Source organism: Suillus paluster (genome assembly GCF_016628075.1).
Source record: "Suillus paluster strain FC165 chromosome Unknown EDB91scaffold_131, whole genome shotgun sequence".
NCBI lineage: Eukaryota > Fungi > Basidiomycota > Agaricomycetes > Boletales > Suillaceae > Suillus > Suillus paluster.
In genome coordinates this window covers 38716-51495 of record NW_024537691.1, presented here as the reverse complement: position 1 = coordinate 51495, position 12780 = coordinate 38716, and the positions used below count along the sequence as shown (strand labels likewise).

Below are 12780 nucleotides of genomic sequence, written 5' to 3'. Positions count from 1 at the left end.
TCTCCGACCCAACCAATCAATCCCCTTACTCCCCTCCATCCCAATGCACTTCCTCCGCTTCTAGTCGGATCACCGCTAGTAGCATTTACCTCCTGACCCACAAAGTGGACCAAAGCGGTCTGCCTATCCTATCATCGGACATCGTCGGACCCACTCCAAATTTAAGGCATGTACTCAGCTAAGGGCACAGTGCAAGAGCTGAAGCCAAGCCCTGACCCCTCCACTTCTCTGTCTGAGCACAGTTCCTAACACTAGCACAGATCAACCAAGCTCTCACAGTTGCCTGTATTTGGGTTGATTCATCCTATGCTAAACTACAGCATGTGGAGGCACTAGTGGCTCATATGGAATCTCAGCTCTGTGTAGATGCACAATGGGAAATTGGTGGTGAGGAGTATAACTGCTTCAAGGAAGAAGAAAAACACCCTCTGTCACCCTGCAGTCTGACTCCCCATCTCAAACTGCAGGCTTCACCAGTTGCTTTTCTATGTGTGGCATTACTGCTCTTTATACTTCACAGTTTGTGGAGGGCTTCAGCAATAATGAACAGCAAGCATCCATGAGGGCATTACTCAGGCATAATGCACACATTGATGGCACTCATTATCAGATGAAAACAGCCAGGGGTCTTCATCTGTCTTACATTGCATTCAACCCTGCTGTGGAACAGACAGATCAGAGGGTTCTTATCCAGGATGACCTCTTAGAAGCGACACTGCAGGATGTTTTTGATACAGTGAGTTATATTTCTTAATTTTCTTTGTTAAATCTCATTTGCTTTCTAGATCACCATGCAAGACCATCTCAATGGTGGCATCTCCCTTCTGATTTGTTGTGCTGGCAATGAAGCAGGCCCCAACATCTCACCAGAACAAGTGCCCATCGACCTTTATATCACACCCCATGAATTGCAAGAAACTGGCCAGCACATTGGTGGAGTCATTGCCATTTTGGTCCAGGCCTTCATGCTGGAGTTTGCTGTTTCACATCTCCATCGTTTCATGCAACATTGCACTGCTGAGAAAGTGAAACTGCCTAAGTATTGCAAGTTCTTATTCCTTGTGTTTTTCTGAGCCTCACTGACTTGATACTATAGTCCCTGCTGCGTACATCAGTCCCAATGGACCACAATATTTGCCAGCACCCATGGTTGCTACTGGTGCTCATACCCAGTGCTCTGCACAAGCACCTCATATGTTTGTGAGTGCCTTGCAAGCTCCCTCAGATGCAAAAGTGGCCAACACACCATTGGCCACTATTTGCCATAGTGTAACAAGTGCCACACAACATCAGATCCGTCAATGGTGACCTGCAGATGTATTTCTTAGTAGCAGGAACACTGGCGATAGCTTAGTGGCTCTGATTTTATTGTGCCAAGGTCAATTGGATATTCTGTGTGATAGTACTAATTTGGTTGGGCCAATGCTCATTAGTGTTGGACCAAACACTGATGTAGTGCTTGATTGATTCAAGCTTGGGGATGAGATTTTGCCCAAGCTGCAAGTTTTAGCCAGCACCATCCATAGCAGCCAATGGAAATCTGTCTTCAGATCTCTGAAGTGGGATTTATCCTATGAGCAAGCTTCCTTGTTGTTGAAGGCCCTTCTTGCTGAGTTACAAGGTGTACCACTCAACCCTGATGTTGTCAAGGTCAGTAATTTGTTTATAGTCTAACTTCCATTCTAATTTTTCTTTAATTAGTCACTGTCAATGTCCATTCTCACTAGCATCTTGAACATCCTTGGCATTCTAGTTTTTTTATGTGCACTATACTCGTTTGGGTTTTTATTCATGTAGATCTTGAAGGTGTGCCATAGACTCAATATATGCATTGATGGTTCCTTGCTTCATAGATCATCAACCCACATAACTAAACACACCTTTGGTATGTTTAAAAGCTGGAGCTCAACCTTGAAAAGTTCACAGACACACTAACCCATCATGGTTACAGGCCAGTCCTTCTATGCCACTAAGTGCACTGGCAGTCAACATTGTGTTCAGATGCCACTTCACACTCATCCCATGGTCTCTCTCAGCAAAGAAGCTTGAGCAGCATGGAGATTCAAGCAATGCGAGAAGTCTCACCTATTCAAAGATGCCCTCAATGATGCTTGGAGCCAGATTGATCAGCTAACCAAGACCATTGCAGGCTCCCACCATAAATGTATTCAATGTGCCCAGAATAATTTATACTTTGGTCTTGGTGCACTGTGCTCAAGGCGTGTGAAGCCTAATCTCTGAAACACTTTTTGCTGGAAGAAAAATCAGGAAAAAGAAAATAGTAAGTTTATTTGTTCTTGCTATAACACACCCTAATATGACACCTCAACAAGTGGCCTCAGTAAGGCTGACCACAAGGAAGAATATCATCCACTGTCAAAGGAGGAGCAAGACAAGCTTATGAAGGAGTTTGCTGACTTAAAGGAGACCAGGACTACAGGCTTGTGTATCTCTATAAGGTTGAAGATTAATGACATCACACAGACTTTGAAGCTTATTGAGAAGAGGTTAGTGATCATTTCTACTGATTTTTGGTTTCACTAATCCTAACTCATACCAGCTTAGCAGTCTTAAATGTCATACAGGTGCAGAAACCATCCTGTACACAACATGAGGCTCAACAAACCTTCCCCTTCAAGGACTTACCTTTGCCACTGAGGGCATTCAACAATTCATGGGTTCTGTGATGGGAATTGATAGTCAGGATCTGATAAGCAAGATGGAAGGATTTGCAGTCCAAGGAATAAAAGGTCTGTGTTTGCACATTGAGTTGGTATCTATTTTCTAATATTGATATCCAGGTGCTGCCAAGAATCACCAACAGCGTGTCTCTGGGTTGTGTTCATCAATCTGTGATATCATGAACAGCAAGCTACGTAAGTTTTATTTCATTCTGCTGGTAGTAGTGTGCTTCTTAACCTATTTTCGTCAACAGAGGACCTTACCAGTAACAATTGTGCCAAGATGCAGTGGGTTCACTACTTCCACAATGTTATTCAATGCTACCAAGTGGTGGTCGAAGGGTGGCCGAACAACATTCCCTTCACCAACCTTAGTAATATATCGAGTGCTATTCCAGACCTTGAGATGCTCTTATGGAAGGCCAATGATGATGAAGAATTTGAGTGGCTTCATTGGGAGCGTGACGAAGGGCTCAAAAGGGGTGATATTGTTGATCAATGCCAGCACACTCGATCTGACAAGGGAAAAAACACAAACAGCCTGCAGGAACTCAGAATGGAAGGAAGATGGTGCATAAGAGTGTGGAATTTGTTGATACTGATGATGAACAGGACAAGCCTCATCACCAAATCGCCTCTTGGTCTCATGCCAAGTGGCACCCCAACTAAGACCCTGAAAAATAAGTTCTCAACAGCATGTCCAAAGGCGTTGAAGACGCCCCAAGGCGCGCCCAAAGTCTTCAAACCATGAATAAACCACCAAATCAACTCAGCACATGTCCATGGGAAAGAAAAACACCCATACAGGCACTGGCCAACCTAATAACCCCCCCAGCAACAAGCATAACCACTAGACAGTCCAGTAGACCCACCTTAACCCAGGAAGAAATCAAAATAACCCCCAGCACTGTAATGGATATTGATTCAGCAAAGGACTACCTCACCAAGAATCTCCTGTGCCATGTTGACCAGCCATTCACATTAATACACCTAACCTCAGTCCTTTTCCATGCTACCCAACTCAAAGGTGTCCCACTCCCCATCGCCTCTGCCATGAGAGCAGTAGCCTTCATCCTGAAGAAACATGCAGCCTGCAAAATCGCTGAGCTCACTACCGTGCAGCTAGTCAACAGCCTGACCCCAAAAATAGTAGATCACGTAATCGCCATGTTAGCACCACAAATCAGGAAGGTCCTTAATGCATCCGAGACTATGGCAGGTTCTATCAATCAAGCAGAGCAATTATGAAGTGCTATGGAACGGGAGCGTGTAGAGAAAGAGAATGAAGTACAAATGGCAGCAGAGAGAATAGAAACAGCAGTGGATGCCCTCTATGAATCAGTCAAGGACTGTCACAATGCGATGAAACTTCTTTCACCCTCCCTTTACACCACACAACAACGTCTTAACACCCTGTCTACCCAACTCCTAGACAGACCCACCAGACCCATCGCCTCTCAACCATCCCAATCCCCAGCACCATCCTATAGCTTAATCACAGCCACCCATCTCCCACCATCCGTTGATCAGGCAATGGCGAGGGCAGCCATTTGAGCGCGCCAAATCTTGCTCGACCCAATACCAGGCAATACCCTATTCCTGCCAGGAATGTCACACAGAGAAGTCGTAAAAGCCATCAAGGAAGCTCTAGCGAAGATCCGAAATGACTCCACCCCGGAAGGCGACATTAGAGCAGTATCTACCTTTCACAATGGAGGTGTCATAGTAGAATTGGAAAGCGAAACCCTCGCAGCATGGCTGAGGATACCTGAAGGCAGATCAGCTCTACTAGCAGAACTCAGACCAACAGTATCATTCCGCACTCGCTCTTTCCCCCTTGTAGCAGAGTACCTACCCATCCAGATGCAGATTGAGGGAGAAAACTTCCTTCGGGCAGTAGAACAAGAAAACAGCCTCCCAGAGAACTCACTAGTATCAGTCTGTTGGATCAAATCTCCAATGAGGAGATCTCAGGAACAACAGAAAGCATTTGCACTCATTCAAGTAGCTGACACACCTACAGCCAACACCATCATCAAGGATGGTCTATGCATCCAGAACAAACACTTCCCAATCCGCAAGGACAGGAAGGAACCATTACGCTGCGCGAAATGTCAGAGATACGGACACATCACATGCAATTGCTCGGCTCCCAAGGACATCTGCAGCACCTGCAGGGGAGAACACCGCACCTCCAACTGCAATGCATTCAGATCAGAGTACTGCGTCAACTGCAGAAGTACCTATCATACCAGTTGGAGCCGAAAATGCAAAATATTCAAACAGCAATGTCAATTACTAGATGACAAATTCCCAGAAAACCATATGCTGTACTTCCCAACTGAAACTCCCTGGACACAACTCGCACACCCCTCCTGTCCACAAACCAGGCACTTGTCAATTGCTCCCCCCTTCCTACCCTCTGACATGCTGCATCATCCCTCGGAATCCAACCAGCGAGTTCTACTTCAAACCACTCTCTCATATCAACACGACTCTCCTCATCGCCACCATTCTCACCCTCCCCAATCCCAATCCCAACCGAACCCACCCACCCCCCCTTCTCCCCCTCCCCCCTCCAATAACAACTGCTTTGTGCCACTCCCATCCGAAGAACATGAAGAATCTAGCGAGAACCCCTCAGACCTTTCTAATGTCTGAACAACCAGACTCCAACACCATCAGGCTAAAGATTTGGCAGCAAAATCTGAATACCTCAATGGTCACCCAAGAATCCCTTCTCAACAGCCCCCAGATCACTGATTGGGATGTACTCGTGATACAAGAACCATATATTAATTTCCTCTGTAATACCAAAGTGAACCACCGCTGGCACGTGCTATACCCATCGCACCATTATACCCACCCACAGAAATGATTGTGGGCCATCACCCTCATTAACTCCACACTAGACACTAATTCATGGTCTCAACTCCCATTCCCATCATCCGACGTCGTCATTCTACAAATCTCTGGAACCTTTGGCAATTGCTCAATCCTCAATATATACAATGACTGTGAGAAACAGGACACCCTGCTCACTCTTAGTGCCCACCTTGAACAAAATATTGCAATGCTTCACCCATCAGCAGACGACCACATGCTCTGGATGGGGGACTTCAAGTGTCATCACCCAATATGGGAGGAATCACATAATCAACATCTCTTCAATTATCCAGCGGCACAACTGATAATTGACATGATCACTGACTATGGTATGATTCAACTACTCCCTCTCGGTCTCCCTACCCTTCAATCAACGAGCACTGGCAACTGGACACATCTGGATAATGTGTTTGGATCTGAACACAGAATGGAGGCCATCATCTCATGTGACACAGCACTGGCGTTCCGAGGGCCCAAGACCGACCACGTTCCAATCCAACTCGATCTAGAACTTGAGACCTCCAAATCTGTTGACGAACCTAGAAGGAACTGGAGAGATGTAGAATGGGAAAACTTCAATGAAACACTAAGTGATCTCCTTTCCCCTCATCCTCCCCTACCATTAGCATCTGACAAGGAGTTTCAACAAGTGGCAGAACGTCTCACCAATGCCATCACCAAGGCAAGGGACCAACATGTACCACGGTCCAAACCTTGCCCTCACTCAAAATGCTGGTGGACCCGCGACCTCACAAAACTTCGCAAAAATGTCAACCGCCTGCATAACCTGGCATATCAAATGAGAGGCCTGCCCACGCACCACTCACATGACGAGCTTAAGGCCACGAAGAAGGTCTATGCAGATGCAATCACGACTACCAAGAAGCAACACTGGCTGGAATGGTTAGAAGATATTGAAGGAAACAACATATGGACTGCCAACAAATACGTCACCTCTGCTCCTAGCGACAGAGGAAAAACTCGCATCCCTACCCTATCAAAAACCAGACCAGACAGTACCATAGTCACCGCAAACACCAACACAGAGAAGGGAAAAATGATAGCGGAGGCTTTGTTTCCACCCCTCCTCCTAATGACTCAGTCCCAGCTGACCAAATTTACCCAGATCCCATAGTCAATCACACACCATTCACCCTCAAACAGATCCATCACGCAATCACCAATCTCAGCGGATACAAGGTGCTGGGGCTGGATGGAATATGTAACATCGTTTTCAAACAATGCAGCAAAATCCTCGCCCTGTACCTAGTTCACCTTTTCAACACAGTATTCACCTACTGCACATACTACGAACCCTGGCAGAAATTCACAACGGTCGTCCTCCGCAAACCCGGAAAGCCCAACTACACCACTCCGAAAGCATACCAACCAATCACACTACTCAACACCACATGCAAACTGCTGACAGCAGTAGTTGCAGAGCAACTGACATACCTCTTAGAGAGACATCAATTACTGCCAAATACCCACTTTGGCAGGCGTCCAGGGAGGTCCACTACAGACTCCCTACATCTCCTAGAGGAAACGATCAAAAATGCCTGGCGTTCTCATAAAGTAGCCTTGGTGCTTTTCTTGGACATAGAGGGTGCCTTTCCAAACGCGGTGACTAAATGCCTGCTTCATAATATGAAGATGCACAAGATCCCAAGAGAACTGGTAGATTTCACGGAACATCTATTAACAGGTAGGAAAACTCAACTTCGATTTGATGGGTACACATCAGATTGGATACCGATCAATAACAGGATCGGTCAAGGGGATCCACTGTCCATGATACTTTATATCAACTATAATTCTGATCTCGTTGAGGTTGCCAAGAAAAGGAAAGGTAGAGAAGCGCTCAAAGAACTAACACTTGCATTCATAGATGATACAACCTTTGTGGCGATTGCAAAAGACTTTATCACCATGCATGAGATACTCCAAGACATGCTAGAAAGACAAGGGGGTGGTTTTGAATGGTCATGTAATCACAACTCATTATTTGAAACTAGTAAAATTGCATTAATGGACTTCTCAATGAATAGGAAACGAACTCGCCTGAATATGAACATACAAGGAGTTGTTGTCCAACCATCTCCAACCCACAAATTTCTAGGCATCATCCTCAATCATGAACTAAGATGGAAGGCCCAAGTCAATAACACTATAGCTCAGGGAACGGCATATGTGATGCATATCAAATGCCTATCCACAACAACAAAAGGTATTCCAATGCGCCTCATGCATCAGATCTATCACACAGTCGCCATCCCTAAGATGCTATATGCCGCCGACTTGTGGTACTCACCCACCTTCAAAGATGGATTGGATATTCCACAAAGAGGTTCACTGGGAGTCGCAAAATGCCTATCATCAGTACAACACAATGTGTTACTGTCCATTACTGGAGCCATGAGAAGTACCACTACTGACCTACTCGAAGTGCATGCTAACATCCTCCCCATCACTTTACTGCTACAGAACTTCTGTCACCAAGCCATCACCTGCCTCACAGCCCACCCAATATGACTACTGAATTCAAAGAGGCCGAAGTCACAAACCTCATTGCTGGAGATACATGGGGTCTGTGCACCACAGAGGCATTTGGAATGGTGAGGCATGCAAGCATGATGTCCAGCAAATATTGATCACTGCACAGGGAATGGATGTACCGGACATGACTTTGGTCATTCAGTGGCGAGCATCGTGCAAGTTGTCTGCCCTTTGGCAGCAGTTTGGTCGTGCAGCAAGAGACTGCACATTGCAAGGGACTGCATTGCTGTTTGCAGAAAAGGAGTATTTTGACAATGTACGTGAAGATAAGTGCAAGCATCAGGAGCATAAAAAAAGGCAACAAGTGCACCCGATAATCAACCAGCTGCTAAACGCTGCTTAGTTGATAGTTCAACTGCTGTTAGTATTACACAGGATGGCGGTCAGGCTACTAGTAGTTCAGCAGGAAATGCACCTATAGTTACTGATGCGCAGTTGAGGGAATCAATGAGAATGCTGGCAGGTGTATCAGAGAGGACATCTAAGCAGAAGAGAGAGAAGGAATTGGATTGGGCAATGGACTTGCTAATCAATGCCAATTTTCGTGGCACTGGGTGTCGTCATAAGGTATTTGATATCCAATTCAATAATGGATCAGTGGGTGAGACTTTCCTATAATGCATTAATAAATTAATGTGATAATATTTGTAGATTTGAGTCACCTTATATGTGACCCATCAGATGCAGAAGGCTGCTCACATTGTGCGCCCGTAATTCCTATTGTGTGCTGTGACATCCATCACCCTTTGGCATTCTCATCATCTGATACTGTCATCCCACAACCGCCCAGACTTCCCATCCACTCACGACTTGCGAAATATACCATGGGCCCACAGGAGTACAAGTTATGTGAGGCACTGGAAGATTGGAGAGACCAGAAGACAGTGGAGATTTATGGACGCTCACCCCTTATTGACCTTGGCCCAACTGTTGTAATGGGTGACTCAGTTCTTGACCGGATCATTGACTGCGCCCATCATGAGAAAATCAGAGTTATCCAGGATCTCCACAAGGAGACACACTAGTCTGTCAACAACAATTTGGCCAGGGAAGTTGTTGCCATAATCCACCGCGTCATTCCAATTTCACTCTATACCACTGCGCCCTTACAACTTAGAGAGAATATCATTGACAGCCAGATGAGTGCTAGGTTTTTCACTTGAGAGAAGCACCAGTATAAATTGCAATGCTGAAATGCCAACGCGCTGCAGCATTTCAAGAACTTTGTCCACTGAGTCAGTTAATGACATATTGATATATATATTAATTCATTAGCATTACAATATTTCATTGATCTAATTCAACTCCACTGTCTCTTTCTGGGGTTGTGCAACTGTGGCTGACCTTGTTTACAAACATTTTGTTCCAGCCACTGGTGGAGAGGTTGGGAGGATAAGGTTGGGCTGGGTTTGAAAGGTTTGTGGATGTTTCCGGTTTCCAAAAATTACACTACTGCTCTCGTAGACCACCTCCCTTACCTCTCCACCAGTGGGTGGGAAGGAGCCTGGGGTTGGAGGTGTGTCAAGAGTCCTGTCGAAGCTCTTTGCCTTATTAGGCAATGCACGTGACCAAAAATGCTGACTAAACGAGCACGGTGCTCCGGCTTTCCCATACTACCTGACGGGCCATTTGCGTAGCTAAGTCTGCAGAAAAGACGTCACAAGATCTACGATACTCGACATACATCGCTTGTTGCAAATACTTAATCTTAATTCAGATACCACGAATAGTCCTCGCTCAACAACGCCAAGCCAGCCCCATTGTAATCATAACACAACAGTCGCACCAAGCTCCCCAAGGTTCAAACCCCGACGTCAGTTCAGACGATGGCTCCTGCACACATTGTATGGTAAGGTCAACGCGATGAGATTTGATGCGGAGCAAGGCTTGCCACTCATATGACACTGGCACGCTTGTCAAGGCCGACTGTTGGTTTGCCTGGGTCTGGCTCTGGATTGTTGCCCTGTGCAGAGGTGAGCACGACGAGATTCGATGTGGAGCAAGGTTTACCACCACGACACCGGCACGTTTGTCAAAGCCGACTGTTGGTTTGCCTGGGTCTGGCTCTGGATTGTTGCCCTGTGCAGAGGTGAGCACGACGAGATTCGATGTGGAGAAAGGCTTACGACCACGACACCGGCACGTTTGTCAAGGCCGACTGTTGGTTTGCCTGGGTCTGGCTCTGGATTGTTGCCCTGCGCACAGAGGTGAGCCCGACGAGATTAGATGTGGAACAAGGCTTACCACCACGACACCGGCACGTTTATCAAGGTCGACTATTGGTTTTCCTGGGTCTGGCTCTGGATTGTTTCCCTGCGCACATTGTATGGTGAGGTCAGCACCATGAGATCCGATGCGGAGCAAGGCTTACTAACCACGACATCGGCACGCTTGCTAAGATCGATATCTCTTATGATTGCATAGAGTTCTGATGCACCATAGTTGCCCTGCGCACGTTGTATGGTGAGGTCAGCATGATGACATAGCAAGGCTTACTACTCCTACCTCGCGAGCAACCTATGGAGAATGTATCTCGATGTCAACACGACAAGACTTGATGCGAAGCAAGACTTACTGGGACTATTCCAGCGTTGACGTCCAGAAGGGCCGTCAAGCTGAGGAGGACACAGAAACCAGTGGAGAGGCGGGCAAACATGATAGTGAGTTGATCTTAGACTGGAGAGAGTTGATGGTGTTGCCTTATGGGTGACTAGTATGCTCAGTTTTTATATTCCACAGAAAGCTCCTAACAGAGTGTTTTGGACTTCTTCCATGTCGACGTAACGGAATTTCATGACAGTGCTGGCATAATTGGTATGAGTTGTTCCGACGGCATTCGTCGAAGGAGCTCTTTGGCTGTTAACACAAACGTGCAGTGCCCAAATGGAGGAGGAACGAATACTCTATAATAGGGTCATAATGTTCGTGGCAGGGCCGGTCCTCAGGCCTCAGGTGCTACCAATCGCGGTCCGTGTATTTTGCTTTCAATTCAATGAGATAATTCATACTTGCACACAGATAACAGCGCATCTGACAAAAAAAACATCATCGCTAATTAAATGGTAGCGTTGTGCCAATGTTATAAGTGTCAGTGCCTCGTTGGACTGGTCACCAGTCTAGTGCTTCGTGGCCTCAGTCGAACATTACGTGTACTAATTTGTCACGGAGAGTCGCAGTAACACTGACGGTGGAGAGCTGAGCGCTGAGCACCCAAGTAAGTAACAGTAGACACAAGCTTGCGTTTTGGAGTTGCATTCGAGTTCATGTGACATGCAACAATGGCATGCAAAACCCAGCGGGGCGTAGTTCGGTGCGATAAGTGCTTTGTGGTATCAAATCGTAGAGTGCACGACTCGCGTTTTCCCGTACGCGATAACAGTTGATATCGGCGCGAGTGCCTTTGATTTCGTTTTCAAACAAGATTTTTCCCCTACTAGACCCATGGGCCATTTTCGTGTCCGCATGCATCATTCCCAAAATAGAGACACCACGTATCGTACAGTTCTTTCACCCCTCTCAGTAACCCACGCGAGAAACGTGGCTCCCATTTTTCCCAAGGCACCAAGTCCACCTTCACCTTCATCATTCCCCTGTTATGGTCACACATTTTCCGCAACATCCACTACTTCAGGAGAATTGTATCTCTTTGGTGATCAGGTCCAAACAGCGTAATAACTTGTATGTTTTTCTACCTGTGATATGGCGCGACTTTTGTTGAGTTAGGTGGAGCGATATCGCCAAGATTCGGTCACGCTAGTGCATTCATTAGCAGCGTTCTCATTGTACTGGGAGGGGTAACCAGGGAAACGGACCCCTTGCTCAGCGGGAAAGGAAGAGCAGGATGAGGGGTTGTATTTGTATTTACTGAACCTTCATCCCACTCAACTGTCTGAGAAAGCGTAGTTCGTGTACACCCCGGTTTCAAGAGAGTGGATGCGGGTAGTTAATTGATTCGCAGTCCTACATATTCCTTAGCACAAGTCGTCCTAATTACACTACTCGATTGAAATCCCTGCACAGGCATTTCAGCGCTGAGTGCTCCTCAGTGAAACGTGCTGCTATACCGGTCACTTGAAATTATGCCGGCCCTACTTAAGTAAGCCCGCTCCAAGCTCTCTCTTGCACAATGTTCGTTTGGAGAATCATCTGTAGCTACCACTACATCCACCTTGCTGCAAAGAACGAGATACATCACTCTTCATTCCGTATGTCAATCGATCATACCGGTGGCCGGTGCTAGATCTCGAACTTCAAAGGCCTTTTTGATGCACAATATTAATCTACTCTTCCATCTCTTCCCCCGCCCAGCTTCCACTCCCTCATTTTTATTCTTATCCTGCAGTATGGATCGACTCTCCCCATGATCATCACATCCTCAACTGGTGATGAACCTCACAGAGTGCGCGACTTGCCTTTTACGTGACAATCGTTGATATCGACGCGAGTGTTCCAGAATCGAGACATCACAAGGTCTACTCGATAAACGCCAACCACGTAACGTACTACTTCTATTGCTCCTCCTAATCTGGTCTTGCAGAAAAAATGCGGCCCAGGCAATACCGCTACCAAATCTGCATCCTCAGTCCGTTTGGGATTTGTTGCAGACCCACAGGTAGCCCCCGATATGACATGTCTGTCATGAGGTTCATTCATCTTG

At 46.4% G+C, this 12780-nt stretch overlaps 6 protein-coding genes across 6 annotated transcripts; all 6 read left to right on the top strand.

Annotated features, from left to right (window-relative positions):
• Positions 1-481: 481 nt before the first annotated feature.
• Positions 482-3087, top strand: EDB91DRAFT_1023468 (uncharacterized protein; the record flags this gene model as incomplete). The annotated part of the gene is made up of 4 exons (XM_041312600.1): positions 482-736; positions 786-933; positions 2802-2876; positions 2936-3087. Coding segments are annotated over 4 exons (630 nt in total), but the record flags the coding sequence as incomplete, so codon positions are not given.
• Positions 3088-3377: 290 nt separating this feature from the next.
• On the top strand, positions 3378-4235 carry EDB91DRAFT_1255226 (uncharacterized protein; the record flags this gene model as incomplete). Its single annotated transcript, XM_041323940.1, has 2 exons — positions 3378-3900; positions 3955-4235. The coding sequence occupies 2 exons, from the start codon at positions 3378-3380 to the stop codon at positions 4233-4235; spliced, it is 804 nt and encodes a 267-aa protein (XP_041170484.1).
• A 54-nt stretch (positions 4236-4289) lies between these two features.
• On the top strand, positions 4290-4718 carry EDB91DRAFT_1062825 (uncharacterized protein; the record flags this gene model as incomplete). The annotated part of the gene is made up of 1 exon (XM_041314558.1): positions 4290-4718. A coding segment is annotated over one exon (429 nt), but the record flags the coding sequence as incomplete, so codon positions are not given.
• Positions 4719-8092: 3374 nt separating this feature from the next.
• EDB91DRAFT_1024821 (uncharacterized protein) lies at positions 8093-8418 on the top strand (the record flags this gene model as incomplete). The annotated part of the gene is made up of 2 exons (XM_041312620.1): positions 8093-8182; positions 8230-8418. Coding segments are annotated over 2 exons (279 nt in total), but the record flags the coding sequence as incomplete, so codon positions are not given.
• A 346-nt stretch (positions 8419-8764) lies between these two features.
• On the top strand, positions 8765-9148 carry EDB91DRAFT_1062838 (uncharacterized protein; the record flags this gene model as incomplete). Its single annotated transcript, XM_041314560.1, has 1 exon — positions 8765-9148. A coding segment is annotated over one exon (384 nt), but the record flags the coding sequence as incomplete, so codon positions are not given.
• Positions 9149-9746: 598 nt separating this feature from the next.
• Positions 9747-10582, top strand: EDB91DRAFT_141552 (uncharacterized protein). Its single transcript, XM_041326207.1, has 5 exons — positions 9747-10096; positions 10162-10212; positions 10277-10330; positions 10395-10449; positions 10505-10582. Exons 1-5 carry the CDS (start codon positions 9997-9999, stop codon positions 10545-10547), a joined length of 303 nt encoding a protein of 100 aa, XP_041170480.1. The 5' UTR covers positions 9747-9996; the 3' UTR covers positions 10548-10582.
• The last annotated feature ends 2198 nt before the right edge of the window (positions 10583-12780 follow it).

Excerpts from the sequence above, each read along its gene's own strand:
- EDB91DRAFT_141552 (XM_041326207.1), top strand. The coding sequence starts at position 9,997 with ATGCGGAGCAAGGCTTGCCACTCATATGACACTGGCACGCTTGTCAAG. Across the intron at positions 10,097-10,161 it reads GATTGTTGCCCTGTGCAGAG|CCGACTGTTGGTTTGCCTGG; the intron begins GTGAGCACGACG and ends CGTTTGTCAAAG. Across the intron at positions 10,331-10,394 it reads TTGTTGCCCTGCGCACAGAG|GTCGACTATTGGTTTTCCTG; the intron begins GTGAGCCCGACG and ends ACGTTTATCAAG.